Source organism: Pipistrellus kuhlii, unplaced genomic scaffold (assembly GCF_014108245.1).
Source record: "Pipistrellus kuhlii isolate mPipKuh1 unplaced genomic scaffold, mPipKuh1.p scaffold_m20_p_6, whole genome shotgun sequence".
Lineage (NCBI taxonomy): Eukaryota > Metazoa > Chordata > Mammalia > Chiroptera > Vespertilionidae > Pipistrellus > Pipistrellus kuhlii.
This window is the reverse complement of record NW_023425562.1, coordinates 3,709,397-3,730,246: the sequence shown is the minus strand read 5'-3', so window position 1 is coordinate 3,730,246 and position 20,850 is coordinate 3,709,397. Positions and strand designations below refer to the sequence as shown.

Here is a 20,850-nt window from a genome sequence, read left to right as displayed (position 1 = left end):
ATGAACCAGGAGGTCATGGTTCGATTCCCCATCAGGACACATGCCCAGACTGGGGGCTCCATCCCCAGTGTGGGTGTGCAGGAGGCAGCCTAGCAATCGTTCTCTCTCATCATTCTGTTTCTCTCTCTCCCTCTGCCTTCTCTCTGAAATCAGTAAAATATATATTTAAAAATAACCTTATGAAGTGTCTTATCTTTAAAAGACAAAGTAATTTCTTAGCTCCCTCCCAGAAACAATGATAAGTCTAGTTGCAATGAGTGAGCATGCTGACCTGTGCCCTGAGTCTGCAATCAGCACAAGACAGACGGCGGGAAACCATGATTCTAAGACCAGGTTCTCCACAGGTGCAGTTTAAGAAGAGAGAAGGGGGAACGTGTAAAACAGGATATAAGCCCCAACCGGTTTGGCTCAGCGGACAGAGCGTCGGCCTGCGGACTCAAGGGCATGCACCTTGGTTGCGGGCACATCCCCAGAGGAAGGTGTGCAGGAGGCAGCTGATCGATATGATTCTCGATCATTGACGTTTCTAACTCTCTATTCTTCCCCCTTCTTCTCTGTAAAAAAATCAATAAAATATATATATTTTTTAAAAGGGTTGTAAAAGGTACATCTCATAACAATTTTAAATGAATACGATAAAAAATTGTGCGCAGAGATACACACTTGGGCAATAAAATACTAAAGAAATACAAGAGAGTGACTAGTACTGAAGTCAATGTGATGGTTACTTTCGTGGGATGGGGGACGAGCACTGTGAACTGTGACAGGACACGCAGAGGACACCCCGGGTGGCTGACAAGAGTGTTTCCCTGCAATGATGTGATGAGCAATAATTCTGTTTGGTTTTCAGTATTTTTTTTATAGTTTTTCTAATGGGTGAAATAAAAAATAACATCAAGGCCCTTTGGATTTTCCGCTAAGAATTATGGATGTGAATACCTCTACTATACATAACAGCAGGTGGTTCTTAAGAACTTGCCTACATTATAGAAATAATCCTAAACAATAAGCTACAAACGTTTGAAAAATAGAATAGTAAGTTCTTACGTATGCAGTTATAAAAAGTAAAAGAATTAGGCATACATTCCTAACGTGAAATTAATTTTGTTACGTTATGCTATACAATTTGGTTAAATGGACTGTGTCGACTTCCAAAATTTTCCTTCCCCACCATACAAGGTTATTCATGTTATTCTATTAGAACATGATCATTGAAACAGCTTTCCTATTTCCTTGCATGTCCACAATTTGTCTCACTTCCCACCTTTTTACATAGACCAAAGATTAGTTACCTTGCCCTATCATCATGATGCTATGATTAGTAAGTGGCATTACACATACTGTCATCCAATTTGCAAATGAAGGTCCTTCACCCATAAATCTCAGCCTTACGTTCTCTTTCACATATTAATGGGCTAATGGAGACTATTTTTGTTTGTTGAGCATCTAAAAAGATCAGGAATGTAAAACAGATTTAAGCCATCAAGATAAATGCAGTTTTAAAATGCAACATAACTGGTTTATACATTTCTGCCCATTGAACATCCACAATTCCCCTCCAGCTGTTTCAGCAGCATCTTAACAAATGGTGCAACTGTACGGTCTCCTTCCTTCTCCTTTTCACAACATTATGTGGTGTTTGAGTGACTCACATATTCCAGAAGTGACCGATCTAATACCCTTCGGATAAGAGCTTCTTCAATTATATTAAAATCCTACAAGTAAGAAAAAGAGTTAGAAACATACAATCAGAGACAATTTTCACCAACTGAGAAGATCCCGAGTTCAGTGGCCTGTCCAATCTTCCATAAAAAAAACCTGTCAGGGAACCTAGCACTTTGGTTTGGGGACAGTGCATCTTCTATGTTATTTGACTGCCTACGAAGTGACCAGTCATTGTCATGGCAAAAGAGTCTTGAATTGGAATTTAAAGTTTTAAATCTGATCTAATGAGTGGTTTTTAATCATTACTACAAACACTGGTCAGACAGCTAGGTTCCACATAACAAGTCAAATAAAGTCAGGACATTTCCATAGGACTCAGCAATCTCAGCACAACGACTAAGGATCTATCCGAAAACTGCTGAAAGCAAAACTCTCTTTCTCCTTGCCTTCCTGTGGTCAAAATGGCATTCAAAACTTTGTCAGCACATTCTGTAAACAAGACAAAAACTATCAATAGCCCTGACCTTTGCAACTCATCTCCTCTTCCTTCAGAAACTAAAAAAGAAAAAAAAGAAAAAAAGAAAAAAGAAAAGAAAACCAACTCGTAAGTATGTGTTTAAAGTCCATTCTGAAACACCTCTATGTATAAAACCCTCAGTGACCATTGGACCATTCAACCAGGAGCTATGATGCGCACTAACCACCAGGGGCTGACACTCAATGCACAGGCTTGGAAACATGGAACAGAATGATGAATCTCAGAGGGAAAGGGGTAGGGAGGAGGGCAGGAAGAGATTAACCAAAGGTCGTAAATGCATCCTAGAGGCCCAGCACATGGGTTCATGCACTGATGGGGTCCCTAGGCCTGGCCTGCGGAGACCAGGCCGAATCCATGCACCAGGCCTCTGATATGCCCCCAGGGGTCCCAGATTGTGAGAGGGCACAGGCCAGGCTGAGGGACCCCACCGGTGAACAAATCTGTGTACCGAACCTCTAGTAAAACCATAAAGTCAAATAAATAAAATCCAAAAGAAAGCCATAAAGAATAGAAGAATATAATATCTGGGACTCAATCCTGGTTGTTTCTTAGGCAATGTATTAACCTTTGAGCTTCAGATATTTCATCCCTAAGTGAGGATAATAGAGTACTCCCTTGACAGTAGTTGTTACAAGGAGTAAAATGAGATAATATGCGTGAGGTGCCTCCCATGGTACTTGGTAGCTGAGGAAACAAGCAAACAAACCAGCCGAAGAGCACCGTTTCAGCCTCACTTCCATATCCAAGAACACGGCTTTGAGTGGGTGGAGAGTATTCTCACCAAAGTAGTTTCTCCTTGGATTCATACTTGGAAAGATCTTGAGAAGAATGGACTGAATGTGAACAGCTAGAACGGGTGATGGCTTTTAGAACATCTGAAGGAGCTAAAATAAAGAGGAAGGCCTCCCTGTGTGCGGTGAAACATGAGAACACGGACAGAGCCAGGCCCTGTGAGGCCTGTGTCCTTTGGGGACCAGAGACACTATTTGGGAGGCGGGGCAGAGCCCAGGAAGCTCTGGGGTAGCCTGTGCAGTCCCTCAAGGGGTCCTCATATCCCACCTATTCTCTCCCACCTCCAACCTGCCTGAGATCCCTGCCCACTCTGCAGAGCACTTGACCTGGATTCCCTCACTCAAGCCTCTCAAATGGACCTTGAGAGCTTGTGTGGAGGTTCTAGCAGGGGAGCGCAGCTACTCGTATACCCTTGACCAAAGACCGATCCTCGCCTCTTGGGGGAAAGTCGTCCTCTTCGACCGAGCGCGCAGCTTCGGGAGGGACGCACATGGATCGGTGAGGGAGGAGGGGGACACCCGCTTAGCCAGCCAGATCAGCCCAATTAACCCTGGCGATCCATGGGGTGACAGATGTCGCAGCCAGATCGCCCTCACATCCACGCCTCCCAAGAGCTTTGGGGAGTAGGTGCTGTTTACTCCCTTCACTTAGCAAAGCAACAGAGGCTCAAAGGTCAACAGCCTGCCCAAGGACACACTGTTGTGACAGAGCTGTCTCTTAAATCCAGGCCAGAACCCAAACTCCTCGCGTTGAATCTGGGTAATCAGAGTGCGCAGATCACAAAGCAAAGAGAGGACTGTCAAATGAACCACTTTTAACAAATCGTTAACAATTACTAAGTTCTATCTTGAAATAGCATAAAGAACAATGTCAGATTATCTGCAAATTCAAATTTAACCATTAACAATCCTGTATTTAGAGGAAAGTTAACAATAAAATATTATGTTTCAGAACATAGCTCTGAGTGATTTCCCCTCTTACAGGCTGCAAGGGACTCAGGATAACATACTACCCTCCCATGACAGCTCATGGACCAAAGCACAACAAAGGCTACACTAACTTTTTGCTTGTTATCCTCATTTCTGATCATGGGATATAAAGTCATAAGCATTGGGACTATTGGTGCAATACCTAATTTTTCTTGCATTAAAAAAAAGTCAATATATTAAAGAGCATTATAAACTGATGAACCAAAAGATAGATATAGAGACAGTATATCAACAAGTAGACTGTCAAATTACAGCGGGGAGGGGAGGAAGATCTGGGGGAGATAATAGATCAACCGAAGGACTTTTATACATGCATATAAGTACAACCAATGGACACAAAACTCTGGGGAGGGAGGGGATGTGTGGGAGGGAGGGAGGGGGGCAAAAAAAAAATCAATAAAAAAAAATGTAAACATTTAAAAAAAAAAGTCAATATAACGAGATTGGTCATGAGTTGGTAGCTATTGATGCGTAGGTGATGGTTCTATGGAGGGGTTCATTATACTATTCTGTCTACTTTGTGTACATTTAATATTTTTTAAAAAATATATTTTATTAATTTTTTACAGAGAAGAAGGAAGAGAGCTAGAGAGCTAGAAACATCAATGAGAGAAAAACACCGACCAGCTGCCTCTTGTACACTCCCTACTGGGGATGTGCCCGCAACCAAGGTACATGCCCCTGACAGGAATCGAACCCGGGACCTTTCAATCTGCAGACTGACGTTCTACCACTGAGCCAAACTGGTTTCGGCTAATATTTAAAAAAATTTATGTTTAGCCGGGACCGGTTTGGCTCAGTGGATAGAGCGTCGGCCTGCGGACTGAAAGGTCCCGGGTTTGATTCCGGTCAAGGGCATGTACCTTGGTTGCGGGCACATCCCCAGTGGGGGGTGTGCAAGAGGCAGCTGGTCGGTGTTTCTCTCTCATCGACGTTTCTAACTCTCTGTCCTTCTCAATTCCTCTCTGTGTAAAATCAATAAAATATATATTTTTTAAAAAATTTATGTTTAAAAAAGTTCAAAAAAAATATTGTTTTATAAAATGTACATTAAAAAAATAATGCCTGTGTGACTTACTACACAGATAATGTTATATCTGTGAACAGCCATTCAATGTATTATAAAAGCAACTGGCCCTGCTGGTGTGGCTCAGTGGTTGAACACTGACCTATGAACCAGGGAGTCAGGGTTAGATTCCAGTCAGGACACAGGCCTGGGCTGCAGGCTCGATTCCCAGTGCGGGGTGTGCAGGAGGCAGCTGATCAATGATTCTCTCTTATCATTGATGTTTCTCTCTCTCTCTCTCTCTCTTTCTTTCTCTCCCTATTTCCCTCCCTCCCTCTCTCTCTTTCTCTCTCTCTCTCTCTCTCTCTCTCTCTCTCTCTCTCTCTCTTTTCCTTCTTCTCTGGAATCAATAAAAACACATTTTTAAAAATAACTGGATGCACAACAAACTCTCTGAGTCGTTTCATTATTAATGTGATTGCATCTCAGCTATATAAGTTTTCAGGTTCACAAAAATTATACATGGGGAGAAGTAAAGTAGAAACTAAAATAATTTGAAGGTGAACTCTGGCTTCTTATACAATGGATAATTATACGGATCACACAAAAATAGTTTTGTGTAAGGCAGATAACTGCTTTAATATTAATAGCCAAATTTACAAAACACTCTATTTTTATGATTTCTTAGTTAATGCTAATACTTAACACTTTGGCTATATAGGCATTTTCCCCTCTTTATTTGCTTGGATTAAAAAAGCAAGCTTCACACAGACACATGAAGACAATGTAAAAATAAAACAAATACTTACTAAGAAATCCTCATAGAGCTGCGTGTGACTGACTTGCAAATGTCTTATCAAACTGCCATTGAAACTGCTAGGGTTCTCGGTAGGTATCAAACGGCAGAGTGGGCAGAACTGGAATCAGACAAGACCAAGAGTTCAAGAAAGAATTTAAAATAATCACTAATATCAGAATTAAAACATCAAAGAGCCAACTACTCAGCCATAAGAAAGGATGAAATCCTGCCACTGGTGACAACACGGATGGACCTTGAGACTATGCTAAGCAAGAGAAGGTGGTCAGAAAAGCAAAGAACCATATGATTTCCCTCACACATGAGATATAAGACTGAAACTCATAGACACAGACACCAGTATGGTGGTTACCAGAGGGAAAGGGATGGGAGGTAGTAAAGGGTATGGGAAGCCAAATATATGGCGACAGAAGATGATCTGGCTTTGGGTGGTGGGCCGACAGTGCAATATAAGGATCATGTATCACAGAAATCTATGCCTGAAACCTATATAATCTTATTAATCACTGTTATCCCAACAAATTTTAATTAAAAAAATACATAGCCATTCAATAAAGTGAAATTTAATTGGACAAATCTATTGGCCATACCTCAGTTTTATGTTTTACAATTTCATAAACATTGAAACAACATTAAACAAATAAAATCACATTTATTCTTGAATAAATTTCTTGTATACATATTATTGTATAGCTATTATTTTCATAGTTATTAACTGATTAAACAATCGTACAGTTAGTAGACACACTCTAATGTACTTAATTAATTGCCTACCTCTTGAAATAAGTTTTTTGTATGTAGAAATTTTATTATTACAAATGATATTATCTATAGTGTTTATCTTTCGGGGGGTTATATTTTTAGGATAAATGACCAGAAAAGATGAATCATAGTCAAAGGTTATGAACATTTATGGTTCATAATATCTATCGCTCTAAAGTACTTTTATTACCATCAGCAATAAAGATTATAACACACCAGCATCAGTAATTAGTATTTACATGTATTTCCTAATTTAATAGCTATGAATAGCTCTTTAAAAAAAAAACCCTGTCGCCGAGACCGGTTTGGCTCAGTGGATAGAGCGTCGGCTTGGGGACTGAAGGGACCCGGGTTCGATTCTGGTCAAAGGCATGTACCTTGGTTGCGGGCATATCCCCAGTAGGGGGTGTGCAAGAGGCAGCTGATCAATGACTCTCTCTCATCGATGTTTCTAGCTTTCTATCTCTCTCCATTCCTCTCTGTACAAAATCAATAAAATATATTAAAAAAAAAAAACCCTGTCATTTTGAAATATTTATAAACTCCCAAGAAATTGCAAAAATAATTCAGAATGGTCCCACGTCTCATCACCCAGTTTTCCCAAATGGTAATATCTTACATAACTATAGCCATTATCAAAATCAGGAAGTTGGCAATTAACTAGACTACAGATCTACCTTAGGTTTCACCACTTTTTGCATGAATTCAGTTGCACGCGTGTGTGCGTGCATGTGTGCGTGTATGTATGTGTGTGTGTGCGTGCGCGCGTGCGTAGTCCTATGAAATGTTATCATGGATATAGATTCATATACTCATCAACACAATCAAGATACAAAATGTCCTGTCACTGCAAAGGAGCTTCCTAGTGCTACACCCCTACTACCTTCCTCTACCTACCCTGGTGTTCACCCACCTGCTCCCCATTTTGTCATCATTCTGAGAATGTTAAATAAATTCAATTATACAGTATTTAATCCAGTCATATAGTACTTAATCTCACAAGCTGCTAATCTTGTGAGATTGGCTGTTTATCACTGAGCAGAATGACCTTGAGACTCATCCAAGTTGTTGCTTGCATCCATAATTCCCTCCTTTTTATTACTAGTGGTAAGTAGACCATGATATGGATGTACCACAGTTTAACCATTTACTTTCTGAAGGACATTTGTTGTTTACAGTTTGAGGCTGTTACAAATAAAACTGCATCGAACATTTGTGTACAGATTGTTGCAAAGATGTTTTTCTCCAGGATAAATTTCCAAAACTTTGATTGCTGGTCATATGGTGAGTGTTATAGTTAACTTGAAAAAAAAAAAAAAAAAAGCCGAAACCGGTTTGGCTCAGTGGTAGAGCGTCGGTCTGTGGACTGAAAGGTCCCAGGTTCGATTCCGGTCAAGGGCATGTACGTTGGTTGCGGGCACATCCCCAGTTGGGGGTGTGCAGGAGGCAGCTGGTCGATGTTTCTTTCTCATCGACGTTTCTAGCTCTCTATCTCTCTCCCTTCCTCTCTGTAAAAATCAATAAAATATATATTTTTTAAAATCTCTTTTAAAAAAAAAGCCTTACCTCACTACTATACAGCAATAAAAATTTAAAAGCCAAAGCCACACCATAAAGTAGAACTAAAATGCCAGACTGAAATGAAAAAAAACAGCACTCACTACGAATCTAGGAAATGATGAGCAATACATGTATTTCATGCACAAGCATGTGGATATATATGAAATAAACTAATAGTCTGATGAATAAAGATAACGACTTTATGCTTTTCTTTTTTGTTTATTTTATATAACTTTCTACTTTTCATTTCTAGTGTATTTTCATAACTCTATTTGCATTATTTTAAAAAGTTTTAAACCTAGGATGTGACCATGGTTATTACACTAAAGTTAGATCTTAACTATGCATTTGGGATATTCTTAGTTGATTATGCCCAGGATGATCTATAAGAGATAATGACTAATTTCATAAATGAAAGAGTGAATGCACATTTGTTATTCTTATCAGTTTCAATTTAACATTTTCACATTTTGTTAATGTCATAGAATTACCATAACCTCGACATAAATTATCCTGTATAATATATCTATAAACAGAAGCTTATCGAATGAATTTTCTTTTTTTAAAAAATATATTTTATTGATTTTGTACAGAGAGGAAGGGAGAGAGATAGTTAGAAACATCGATGAGAAAGAGTCATCGATCAGCTGCCTCTTGCACACCCCCTACTGGGGATATGCCCGCAACCAAGGTACATGCTCTTGACCGGAATCGAACCCGGGACCTTTCAGTCCCCAAGCCGATGCTCTATCCATTGAGCCAAACCGGTTTCGGCTGAATTTTCTAATATATATTGAATTTAGACACTGCAGAAATGCACAGTGACAAAAATCCTTACCACAGGTCTCCTTTCTGATCTGTGATGATTAACACAATGATCCAACAAGCTGTCTTCATCCAGTTCCTTCTGGCAAAATGGACACACACACCTGAAAATTGCATAGAACAGAATATCACTAAATGATTGGCAATGAGTTAGTAGTCACTTAACTACAGAGGTAAAAAAACAGGTCCAGTTTCCAGTCCTCATTCTTTCTGAACTGATATAATGTTTTCCAATCCTGATGATGGTCTTGGGGCCTAAAGTTCTTCTCCTGAGGGATGTAAATGCGTGTCCCTCTGGTGAGAGGGGAGAGAACCAGCTATGGTACACTCAAAGCACCATTCACTGAGAAACAGCACTAAGTCCACCCACCTGTCCCTGCATTACTTTGTCACTTTTCCATCCTCCCTTTCCTAATTTTGATTTGGTTTTTATTTGTCCTCAAACTCTTCTAGCACACATATAGGGTGGGGCAAAAGTAGGTTTATAGTTGTTTGTATGGAAAATAATACAATCCTATATAATAAAGAGTTAATATGCAAATTGACCCTCATGCCCTCATACAAGATGGCCGCCCCCATGTGGTCAAAGGTATCAGCCACAAGATGGCTGGCAGGGGAAGGTAGTTGTGGGTGACCAGGCCTGCAGGGAGGGCTGAGTCACATATGTTATCACCTGTTGGGAATGGCTAAAGGCATTTCCCCCAAACCTGAAAAGGATGATTGTTTCCTGCCAGACAGCTCAGGGCATCTTAATGTACATGTTATTAACACCTGTTGGCCAAACACCTGAACAGCCGTAAGCTATTCCCCATTTTGACAATGGATTCTGTACCTAACCCTACCCTTTGATTTGTATATCTCCACCTTGCCTTAGGACAATTTGTGCTAATAAAAAGCAAGGAGTCCTGAGACAAGGAAAACTTAGGTCCTTCTGCTAGGATCCTCTGACCCCCAATGCCTTCCAAAATTATCTTTGGACTTTGAGTTTGAGAGTTTGAGAAAGTCTATGCACAGCCTTTCTCCAGATTGCTGAACCCTTCTTAATGCTGGAGCAAGAATCCCCTATCCATCTTCCAGCACCCAAAGGCATAGAATACAGATGCCTGCTGAGGCCTGTCCCTCCTTGTTAGAACATATATGGAGATGTATGGAGATCTGACTTCCTGCTTTCTATGGAGAACCAGCAAAATGAGAGGGAATGAACTGGGAACTGGGCAGTGGTGGTGGAACCGCCCAGTGAAGATGAATAACCTCTTAATCACGATCTACTTCAGGGCTCTACTAGTCAGAAAGCAGAGCCTAGAAGAAGAAACGAGCAGTTCCGCATTGCTTGTGGGTCTTCCTTAATATAAACCCGTCTGAGGGCGTTTCCCTAATCTCTCCAGAGCTCGGTTGGTGCCCTCCATGCAAAGTTTTTAGAGCAGAGAGCAAAATTCTTCCACAATCAGTGGTTGAGCATTGACCTATGAACTAGGTACAGGGGTCCTCAAACTTTTTAAAGTGGGGGCCAGATCACGGTCCCTCAGAGAGCTGGAGGGCCGGACTATATGAACTACTAATTCCTACTGTAACACCTCGGCTGCGCTCACTGCCCAAAAAACCTGGCGGGCCGGATCAGACTCCTCTGCGGGCCGCATGTGGCCAGCGGGCCGTAGTTTGAAGACGCCTGATACTAAAAGGTCAGGGTTCCATTCTCAGATAAGGCACACGCCCAGGTTGCAGGCTCGATTGCCCAGGGGGGGCGTGCAGGAGGCAGCTGATCAGTGATTCTCTCTCATCATCGATGCTTCTATCTCTCTCCCTCTCCTTTCCTTTCAGAAACCAATAAAAAACAAAAACAAAAAACAACATACTAAAAAACAAACACAAAACAAACGGTATGATCCTTAAGAGCCTGCACACAACTAGATTTCCACAATAAAAAAATTTAAATTTTCCATTCAATTATTTGTTTTCCTTTTCTGTAACATAACATTTAAGAATGGTTTCCAATTACAATTTACGTTCAATATTACTTTGCATTCGTTTCAGCATTAAATTCTGTACAGACATACCGAGGTCAGCACTAAATGGTGCTCTACGGAAACAAACCTTGCTGCTGTCTCCCCAAGTTCTTGCAGAGGTCCATATTTATCTATGTACTTCTGACAGCTCCTCACATGCGCCCTCATCTCGCTGAGGCAAACCTACCGGAAAGCAAATGCAACATGAACCGGCTGCTGAGAGGGAGCTCAGTGCGGCCCGAGTGGCCTGGCCTGATGGCTGCTTTCATCATTTCACACAGGTCGCCTCGGGGGCCAGCGGGCTTTACAAGGATGCATTCATGAGGACAGCGCAGCAAAGCGGGGGCGCTCTGCAGAACAGCCCTCCTTTTCAACTTCTCTAACACTTTGAAGGCACGCATCGTGATTGATTTTGGTTCTTCTAGAAAGCACTTATTTTCTTAAGTGGAAAGACGTAGATGAACTGAAATGGACACTTTGGGAATGCCACTCCCTAAATTGGTGATGGGAAGAAGCAAGTGGGAAAGAAAAGGGAGAGAGGAAGAGGGAGAAAAGAGGAGGGGGGGAAAAGAAAGACAGAGAGAAACATATAATAAGTGGGTGGATTCTAGGAATATCCATAGTAAGTAAGAAGAAATGCCTCGGGAAAAGCTATCAATACCCTGGTTTTCAATGTATGTAGTATCATCCCATGAATTCACAATGCACAGCACACTTAATGGCCCCCTTAGAGCACACATGAAGGAAGCTCTCTCAGTCCATTTTTATCAAGGCCGAAGAAAGAGCCCTGTCCCTCCAGATATACATCCAGAGCCCTCACCATGAGGATCTGTGGCTCAATGACACACATTCGACTGACTCAGTGCTTTCTTAGGAGCTCTGACAGGGCCCGCCCGGTGCTGGAGGGGGCTTTCGCAGCTGTGCTAAGGCCGCGGCCCCCCTGCTTCCCGCTGCCCACGCCACCGGAGAAAACCCTCACACTTGAAACAGTGATAATCGCTTCACAAAAGAGCAAAAATAAGAGCAGGTCCCGGCCTTCGGAATGTCTCTGTGAAAGATGTGAACACTGGGACTGATGTCCTAGCCGCCTTGAAACAGACGGTTACACCATCTCCCACACCCAGCCCTGCCCCCCAGGGCCCCCTCCTCTCTCCTCTGCCTGGGTGAAGGGTTCTTCCTTCCTCTGTGGGCTCCTTTGCCAGCAAAGTTAAAGGGTTCTTCCCATGAATCAGCTATCGGGGGGCCCTACATACTGACCAACGCACTGCTAAGTTCATGCAGTGGCCACTCTAGAGACAAAAGCAGGCAAGGCAATGTATGAGATGACAGTAAGAGATGACAGGAGAGACATTAACCACTTTGGCTGGCCCGGCTGGCTCCAGGGTTGAGTGTCGACCTGTGAACCAGGTCACAGTTCCATTCCTGGTCAGGGCTCATGCCCAGGTTGTGGGCACATCCCCAGTGTGGGGCGTGCAAGAGGCAGCCGATCCATGATTCTCTCTCATCGTTGATGTTTCTATCACTCTCTCCCTCTCCCTTCCTCTCTGAAATCAATAAAAACCTATTTGAACAATAAATAAATAAACCACTGTGCTTGCTGTAAAGCTGTTTCTAATCTAATGGAAGGGGGAGAGATGCTGCGTTATTGATTTTGGTTCTTCAGAAAGAACGAAGACAAGCAGGGAGGAAGCTGATCCTGGGCACGGAATACGGAAGCCAGGGTCATGGGATGGAGCTCCGTCTGGGTTCTTCAGCGTAAGTAGCATCTAAATGGCTACAGAAGGAATGGCAGTGTCCCTGGCAGGACGAGTAATGGAAAACGGAAGAGATGGACACAAGAAATACCCCAAAGAGAAATGCAAAATGCAGAAATGGGCGGGGAAGGGGGGGAGGGGGACGAAAAAAGAAAGGAAATTTCCACCCAGAATAATTGAATGTTCTTGTTTCTGACGGACACCAAAGGTGGGATAAAGAATGGGATGTCAGCCCTAACCAATTTGGCTCAGTGGATAGAACATCAGCTTGCGGACTGAAGGGTCCCAGGTTCGATTCCGGTCAAGGGCAGGTGCCTTGGTTGCGGGCACATCCCCAGCAGGGGGTGTGCAGGAGGCAGCTGATCAATGTTTGTCTCTCATTGATGTTTCTAACTCTCTATCCCTCTCCCTTCCTCTCTGTAAAAAAATCAATAACATATATTTAAAAACAAAAAATGGATGACGAAATAATACCCTGAGTTTGACTTGGGACATGTTAAATTTTATACGATGGAAAATAAATATCAAAGTAAAAACAAGCAATAGTCTATGAGGATGAGGTGAAATCTCTTGATTTGGAGCATTCCTCATGTTTCAGACCACGCTAACAGCCACATGCTTTCTCATTCAGCGTTAAAACCATCCTGTGACACAAACATTACCTTTCCCTCATTTTCCAAAGGTAAACAAAAACTCAGATTAAAACTTGTCCCAAATCACAGAGAATAAGTGAGAGAATCGGGATGTTTGACCTCAAAGGCCATGCACGCACTCTGTAGCCAGGCAGCCATGAAGAGATTACGGAGTCTCACAGAAATATGAATTACAAACAAGATTGCAGTAAGCACTTGCTATGTGCCAGTCCCTTTTCAAAGTGCTGGGAACACAGCTGCCAATAAAACAGACACAGTCCTTACCTTCTTGGAGCTTAAGTCTGGTGGGAATAACTGATATTCAACTAAAAAGTCATAAAAGCACAATGATAAGTGGTGGAACATGTTACAAAGCGGACCCAGAGAGCTGGGAGAAAGTCTAACAGGCTATAATTTAGGTTAGAAATCAAGAAAGATTCCTATTTAGCCCTTCAGTGCATAATCTCTCTTTTAATCTTCAGGCTGGTATTTCTAAGTACCTCCTACTTGGTTCAAATTTTAACACATCTCAAATTCAACTCCGTGGATTCTGCTCCAAACCTGATCCCCCTCTTAACACCTTCACTACTCACCTCAGAAGCCCTGCAGGCACCGTGACACTTCCCCTCACTCGCCCCCACAGGCAGCCTCACCAATTTCCTCTCACTCTCCCTTCTAAACACACCTTGGAAAACGTCTCATTTCACACCTATCCAGCTCCCTCACCGGATCCATGCCGACAGCCACCAAATTGGCTTCACCAGTCCTGCTTTTGGCCCCTCCAAGGGACCATCCACACACACTGGGGTAACATCCCCGAAGTGTACCCCGATCTCCATGCGTCACTCTTGCATTTGAGATAGAATCTAGACAGAATCTCTTGCACAGCCCCCAGCCCTCACAGGAGGTAACCATGCTCCCTAGGGACACGGATGAACAGGAGGAAGAGAAGGAGAGAGAAGCACTGCCAAGGCAAGGGCGTAGGTGCCCGGGTGTCACTGGATGGATAACCAAGCTCTTGTTGGCGGGCTGCCATGGAGCAGCAGGAATGGAGAGCACTTCACAGGGGCGCGGGGGCATGGGAAGAGAAGAAGTGGAGGCAGCCAAAGGGAGCATCTGTTTGGAAAACAAGGCGATGGTAGGCGTCAGGTGGCTGTTTTCTCACCGCTTCCACCTATGAAGCTGGAGAAAGGCTGAGACAACCAACTTTAGGAGGTCAGGGGAGGGTGAGGTCAAAGGGCATAGGGCAGTGATCAGCAAACTCATCAGTCCACAGAGCCCAATATCCACAGCACAACGACTGAAATCTTTTTGGAGAGCCACATTTTTTAAACTTAAACTTCTTCTAACGCCACTTCTTCAGAATAGACTCGCCCAGGCCGTGGTGTTTTTGTGGAAGAGCCACCCTCAAGGGGCCTAAGAGCCGTATGTGGCTCGAGAGCCGCGGTGTGCCGACCTCGGGCCCAGGAGGACCGATGAACTGTGTCGCGCACAGGGCACTCACCCGGGCGCCGCACTCGGCGCAGTTCTGGAACTCGGACTCCATCCTCTTGGTCACGTCGGTGGCCGGCACTCCTTCCGAAGGGAGGTGGGCCCGGCAGTACGGGCAGGTCCACCTGCTGCTCTTCAGACTGGCGGCGATGCAGGAGCGGCAGAACCTGCGGGGACACACCGCGGGCTCGTCACTTTCCCCAGGGCATGCCGAGCCACCATGCGGTTCCCAGTGGGAACGGCACACGGGAGCTGCAGGACCACAGGGCAGGTCCGTCTGCCCCCGGCACTGGCCCGCCTCGTACCCGCTCCCCTGCAGCAAGACTTGGCCGGGTCACCTGTTCTCACCGCATGCACTGCCCACATGGAAACAAAAGGGCACAGGCAGCGTGGTAACCCGGCATTTCTAGAAATAGAGTTAACAGTTACTGTATTCTTTCTCCTCTTTAATCCCACTTTCCCTGCAGTTTTGGGGGAAATGGGTATTTGCTTTAGAATTTTGAGTGTTAGATAGGAAAAGAGCAAGCGGAAGCCCCGTCAGCATGGCTCAGTGGTTGAGCATCGAAACCAAGAGGTCATAGTTCGATTCCTGGTCATTGATGTTTCTAACTCTCCATCCCTCTCCCTTCCTCTCTGTAAAAATCAATAAAAAATATATATATATAATTTTTATTTTTTTTTAAGGGAACGGAGTTCAAAAACCATCATGGGACTCGTCGCTACTACTCAAACTGCTTGTCATCCGCTGGCTGGCACCATGGAGTGGTTGTCTCCACTCGAGGGGTGTTCACCCAAGTATCCACGCTGCATTTGGCTGAAGAGTCAGCCATTAATTCACTAATACCTGACCCCTACTACGTGCCAAACCTTAGAGGAATGGCAACATAGGAAGGGGCATTCCTGAACTAAAAGGGTGGCTCTCAGAGCTTTGGGCCATGATGGTTCGGAGGACTCCATTCGGCCCATTTTAAGGGACACTCCCCCAGGCCCTTTGGGAGAAGGGGGCACCCTACATACACGTTTTTAGCACCGGGAGCCTGGATGCTTCGCCTCTACACTGCCAAGTTCCATGAAGCCAAACAACAGGTCAAATGTTAGGTCACTGATCATTGGCCATCGTCAGGGAACTTCCACACACTCCACTACCTCAACCCAACCACCTGCATCTGTGCACGAAAGCGCCGAGGCACATCTCCGGGTCACTTAAAACGCGCCGGTCGATGATTCTTAGACTCGGAGAACCGCCAATTTGGTGTACACCTTCTACTTGTCCACAAATGGAACGTTTCAATCCATTCCCAGAGAGCACTTCAGAACTGTTCTCAGCTGTTTCATTATTAAGTAAGTTCTATCACACAGGGCCATTTAATGCAATCGGATCGATGGAGAATCTGCAGTAAGTACTCAGCTCTGCTAGTGGTGGGGCAAAAACGGAATATTGGGGCTAGCTGTGGTTATGGGAAACACTAATCATGCTGTTAACCATGACTGCCTTGTGCCGGTTAAAGAGAGGACATTCTGCCCGTAGCCGGTTTGGCTCAGTGGATAAGAGCATCGGCCTGTGAACTGAAGGGTCCCAGGTTATATTCCTGTCAAGGGGACATGCCAGGGATGCAGGCTCCATCCCCCAGTAAGGGGCGTGCAAGAGGCAGCCAATCAGTGGTTCTGTCATCACTGATGTTTCCATCTCTCTTTCCCTCTCTCTTCCTCTCTATAATCAATAAAAATGGAAGGAAGAAAAGAAGGAAGGAAGGAAGAAGGAAGGAAGGAAGGAAGGAAGGAAGGAAGGAAGGAAGGAAGGAAGGAAGGAAGGAAGGAAGGAAAAACATTCTAACCTGGCTGGGAGTTGTACGCCCTGGGACTGGGAGTCAGCCTTGGCCTGTGGTCCATTCTCACTCGAGAACTGCCTATTACCATGGGAACATGAACAACCTTGTTGCCCAAACAATGAAGTTCCACCACAGCGCACACTGCCTACTTGCCCTGCCTGGGGCCCCTGCTTCCCCAAGGAATCCTTGTCCTACCCGACAAAGCAGCTGGCTGATGGGGGCTGCAGAGCAGACTTCTGTGGGTGACCTGCTGCTCTCCCTTACTGGAGCCGGCAGGACTGAATTAACGCTCCTGTACGCGTCACCCGCTCTCTGCTTAACTGACTCCAGTAGTGACAGGCAGCGCGGACCCATTGATTGCCCAGTTACAGGAGGTCCGTTCTCAGACCTTTTTAAAGAGAACTCCCCCGCCAAAACCGCTGTGGCTCAGTGAATAGAGCATCGGCCTGTGGACTGAAGGGTCCCGGGTTCGATTCCGGTCAAGGGCATGTACCTGGGTTGTGGGCACATCCTCAGTAGGGAGCATGCAGGAGGCAGCTGATGGATGAATCTCTCTCATCAATGTTTCTAACTCTCTATCTCTCTCCCTTCCTCTCCGTAAAAAATAAAAAAAAAAAAGTCACACACACATACACACACACACACACACACACACACAAATAAATAAATAAAATTAAAATAAGAGAACTCCCTGGCTGCTCCAGTTCTGGTCTCTTCCTCCAAGCCCACTCTCCCAGTGCCTCTGGAGTGTCTCCCCTCAGATGGGAATCTCTCCTACGGGCACTTTCACAGCCCGATCCCGATTCATCACCTCCCCGCTGAGCTCCGCTCCGCTCCGCTCCCCGGATCTGTTCCCTGTTGGGGAGCTAGCTGCCTTGCACTTCTTTCTCCCCATGGATCTACCTTATCCAACGGGCAACAGAGGTCTTTGACTGTTTCTGGATGTTTAAGTGTAAATCAGATTCCCTTTAAGTTTCATTTGCACAGGTTCACTACCCAGTCCGCCAGCTCCTGCGCTAACAGAAGATAAGGAAAAGATAAAGAAGGCCCTCCGCCCCCACCAGTGTATTTTTACAAGTGATAAGAGAGATGATGTAAATAGTCATTTTAAAGTGATAAAACTTTAAAATGGAACTTCCTGAAACCCACCTTGGGTGGCCCTTTTGTTTCCCCCCATAAGTACAGAGAGACGAATAATAGCCCGTTAAGGGTTCTGGCTTAGTGGAAGGATGGTGGAGGCGACACAAGCCAGGGTGTTGAGCCTTTATTAGGGCTCCTTGTACGTGTTAAACACTCATCCAGCCCCATGACATGGGCTGCTTTACAGGTGAGACAGATGCGGAGAGATTAAGCCATGTGCTGGTCCTCACCCACCGTTCCTACTACAGCACAACACAGCTCACAGAGTGCTATACGGCGTTGTTGCCATGGTTACACTGGGCATGAAATAGGTTTGTGTTTACATGAATGAGCCTAAATGACCTCATTCAACAAGTTCGGAAGTTAGCTTTCACAGGGGATAGCACAGAGGTTCCGTTTGCATGTCTTCATTTTCCCGTGTACGTTCTACGGAGCACAGGGATGGAATTAGGAAGGACAGACGGTGTGCACACCACTCCCATCCCCAGGGCAGGAGGGATGATGCTCGTTCAGGGCGGAAGGGGCCCACAGGACCGTGCCAGAAGCAGTAATGTGGAAACTGCCCACAGCCAGAACAATGGCCACAGATTTGTCCAAACAAAGGACAGCGCAGTGAGGAAGGCCAGCGGTCCGGCCTGGGTAGATTTCATGCCTGTTTTTCCCAGCGGCTGGCTTCCTAGTCGCTCTCACAGAGAAAAAGTGGAAACAGGCCTTCACGTCCTGCGAATGTGTATTCGTTGTCCTCTGCAGAAGCAGAAGCGCTGCACACTGTGAGACACAGCTTTCCAACCCAAACCCAGGAGCAGTCCGCTCAGACGCCCGTCCCCAGGACCCCACCGCAAAGCTGCCACAGAGCCTTCCGACTCCATAGCCACTGTGCCCGTGGCCGGCAGCCCAGCTTTAAAGCCAACTCTAAACGACGCTAAATGGGAATGAGGCGGTCCCGGCCTGAACAAATCCACCTGACATGGTACCCAGCCTCACGGTGGTTCCCGTGTGGCCGTGGGCTCCCTCCGGGCAGCTGGCCAACAGCACCCTGATGGGACGGGACGGCAGGTGAATTAGCCCTGAGGGTCAAGTGCAGAGCTGAACCCAGGGCCCGGGGACAGCCGAGAAACGCCAGGACACTGCTCAGTGCTCCAGGTGACGGCTGGAGATTCTCTCCCTGCAGCGTGAGAGGCTGGAGGTGTGAGGGCCGCCTCAGGTCTTTGAAAGTATTCTGTGAGCTTACGTTTAGAATATTATTTTGTTTTGTTTTGAGGGGTGAGCTACTGCCCTGGAGCTGCCTCCAACTATAGTGGTTGGGCGGCCCTCGGTTTGCGCTCTTGCTCCAGCCATCCCCACTGGCACCCAGTCCCCGCGCACCCATAGGCCCCGAAACACAGGCCTCGCACCCAGAGAGCAAGCTCCTAAGTAAACAGTCAGGATGCACTGGGGCTGCCAGCGGAGTGAGTGCGGGAGCTCGCGGTTCCCCGTTATTGGGTCCGGCTCCCGGCGGCGCGGGGCGGGGGCGGGCAGGGACCGGAGGGGGCGCGTCCGCCTTCGGGGCGGGGGGGAGGGCCACTGGCACAGGCTCGGGTGTGCACTGCACAGCCAGGAAAGCAAACCGCACCCCGGGGTCTGGGGGAGCCGTGCCCTCCCGGGAGCCCCTGCCCGCTGCCCAGGCGGAGCTCCGGGGGCTCCCCCTCCGGCCCGGACCCTCCCCGCCCCAGCAGCGGGCAGCCGGCTCCGGGCGGCTCCACCCCGGACCCCCCGCCTCCGGGGGGCCCGCATCTGGGCGTCCCAGGGAGCAGCTCCGGAGCCGTAGGGCCCGCTTTTTGGCTGTTTTTTTCCTCCTGAAATCCGGTGTCACCTTCCGACCCGGGATCCCCCCTCCTCACCCCTGTGGCCCGCACCCCCTGAACCTCCCGGCTGCCCCTCCGCTCCCCGCTCCCCACGCTCCCCACGCTCCGGTCCCCGCTCCCCGCCCCCCGCTCCCCGCTCCCCAGGCCCCGGTCCCCGGTCCCCGCTCCCCCCTCCCGCTCCCCGCCCCCCGCTCCCCGCTCCCCAGGCCCCGGTCCCCGGTCCCCGCTCCCCCCTCCCGCTCCCCGCTCCCCCCTCCCGCTCCCCGCTCCCCGCTCCCCGCCCTGTGGGCCCCCCGCCCCCCGCTCCCCGCTCCCCCCGCCCTGTGGGCCCCCCGCCCCCCGCTCCCCGCTCCCCGCCCTGTGGGCCCCCCGACTGTGGGCCCCCCGCCCTGTGGGCCCCCCGCCTGTGGGCCCCCCGCCCTGTGGGCCCCCCGCCTGTGGGCCCCCCGCCTGTGGGCCCCCCGCCCTGTGGCCCCGGCCCCCCGCCCCCCGCCCCCCGCTCCCCGCTCCCCGCTCCCCGCCCTGTGGGCCCCCCGCCCTGTGGGCCCCCCGCCTGTGGGCCCCCCGCCCTGTGGGCCCCCCGCCCTGTGGGCCCCCCGCCCTGTGGCCCCGGCCCCCGGCCCCCGCCCCCGGCCCCCCGCTCCCCCCGCCCTGTGGGCCCCCCGCCCTGTGGCCCCGGCCCCCGGCCCCCGCCCCCGGCCCCCCGCTCCCCCCGCCCTGTGGGCACCCCGCTCCCCGCTCCCGCCCTGTGGCCCCGGCCCCGGCCCCCGCCCCCCGGCCCCCTCCGGCCGGGCCGCACTCACACGTGGCCGCAGCGGGTGCGCACCGGCCGGTGCAGCACCTCCAGGCACACGGCGCAGTCGAAGGACGGGGCGGGCGGCGCGGGGTCCGGCCGGCGCGGCGGGGCCCGCGGGGGCGCGGCGGGCACGGGCTTGCCGCCGTCGCCGCTCAGCACCGAGCCCATCGCCCCTCCGCCGCCGCTGCCGGGCTCCCGCCGGGGTTTGTGGTCCCGGAGGGAGGAGGGCCCGGCCCCGCGATCTGTCGCCGCCTCCGGAGCAGCCCGGCCCCGCGATCTGTCGCCGCCTCCGGAGCAGGGCCCGGCCCCGCGATCGCCGCCTCCCCGCACCGAGCAGCCCGGGGGCGAGTCTGGAGCTGCCTCTGGGGCGGCCCGGGCGGAGATGGAGGCGGGGTTAGGGGCGGAGG

At 48.0% G+C, this 20,850-nt stretch overlaps 1 protein-coding gene across 2 annotated transcripts; it reads right to left on the bottom strand.

Moving 5' to 3' along the window:
* Window positions 1-871: 871 nt before the first annotated feature.
* RNF125 (ring finger protein 125) lies at window positions 872-20,626 on the bottom strand. 2 transcript variants are annotated; one of them, XM_036419826.2, is made up of 6 exons: window positions 20,451-20,626; window positions 14,848-15,001; window positions 11,046-11,140; window positions 8,968-9,058; window positions 5,800-5,907; window positions 872-1,715 (listed from the first exon to the last, which is right to left on the bottom strand). In XM_036419826.2, exons 1-6 carry the CDS (start codon window positions 20,609-20,611, stop codon window positions 1,629-1,631), a joined length of 696 nt encoding a protein of 231 aa, XP_036275719.1. In that variant the 5' UTR covers window positions 20,612-20,626; the 3' UTR covers window positions 872-1,628. The 2 variants fall into 2 exon arrangements, with proteins under 2 accessions (XP_036275719.1, XP_045430389.1); XM_045574433.1 differs by lacking the exon at window positions 872-1,715 and adding an exon at window positions 2,676-2,887.
* Window positions 20,627-20,850: the final 224 nt, after the last annotated feature.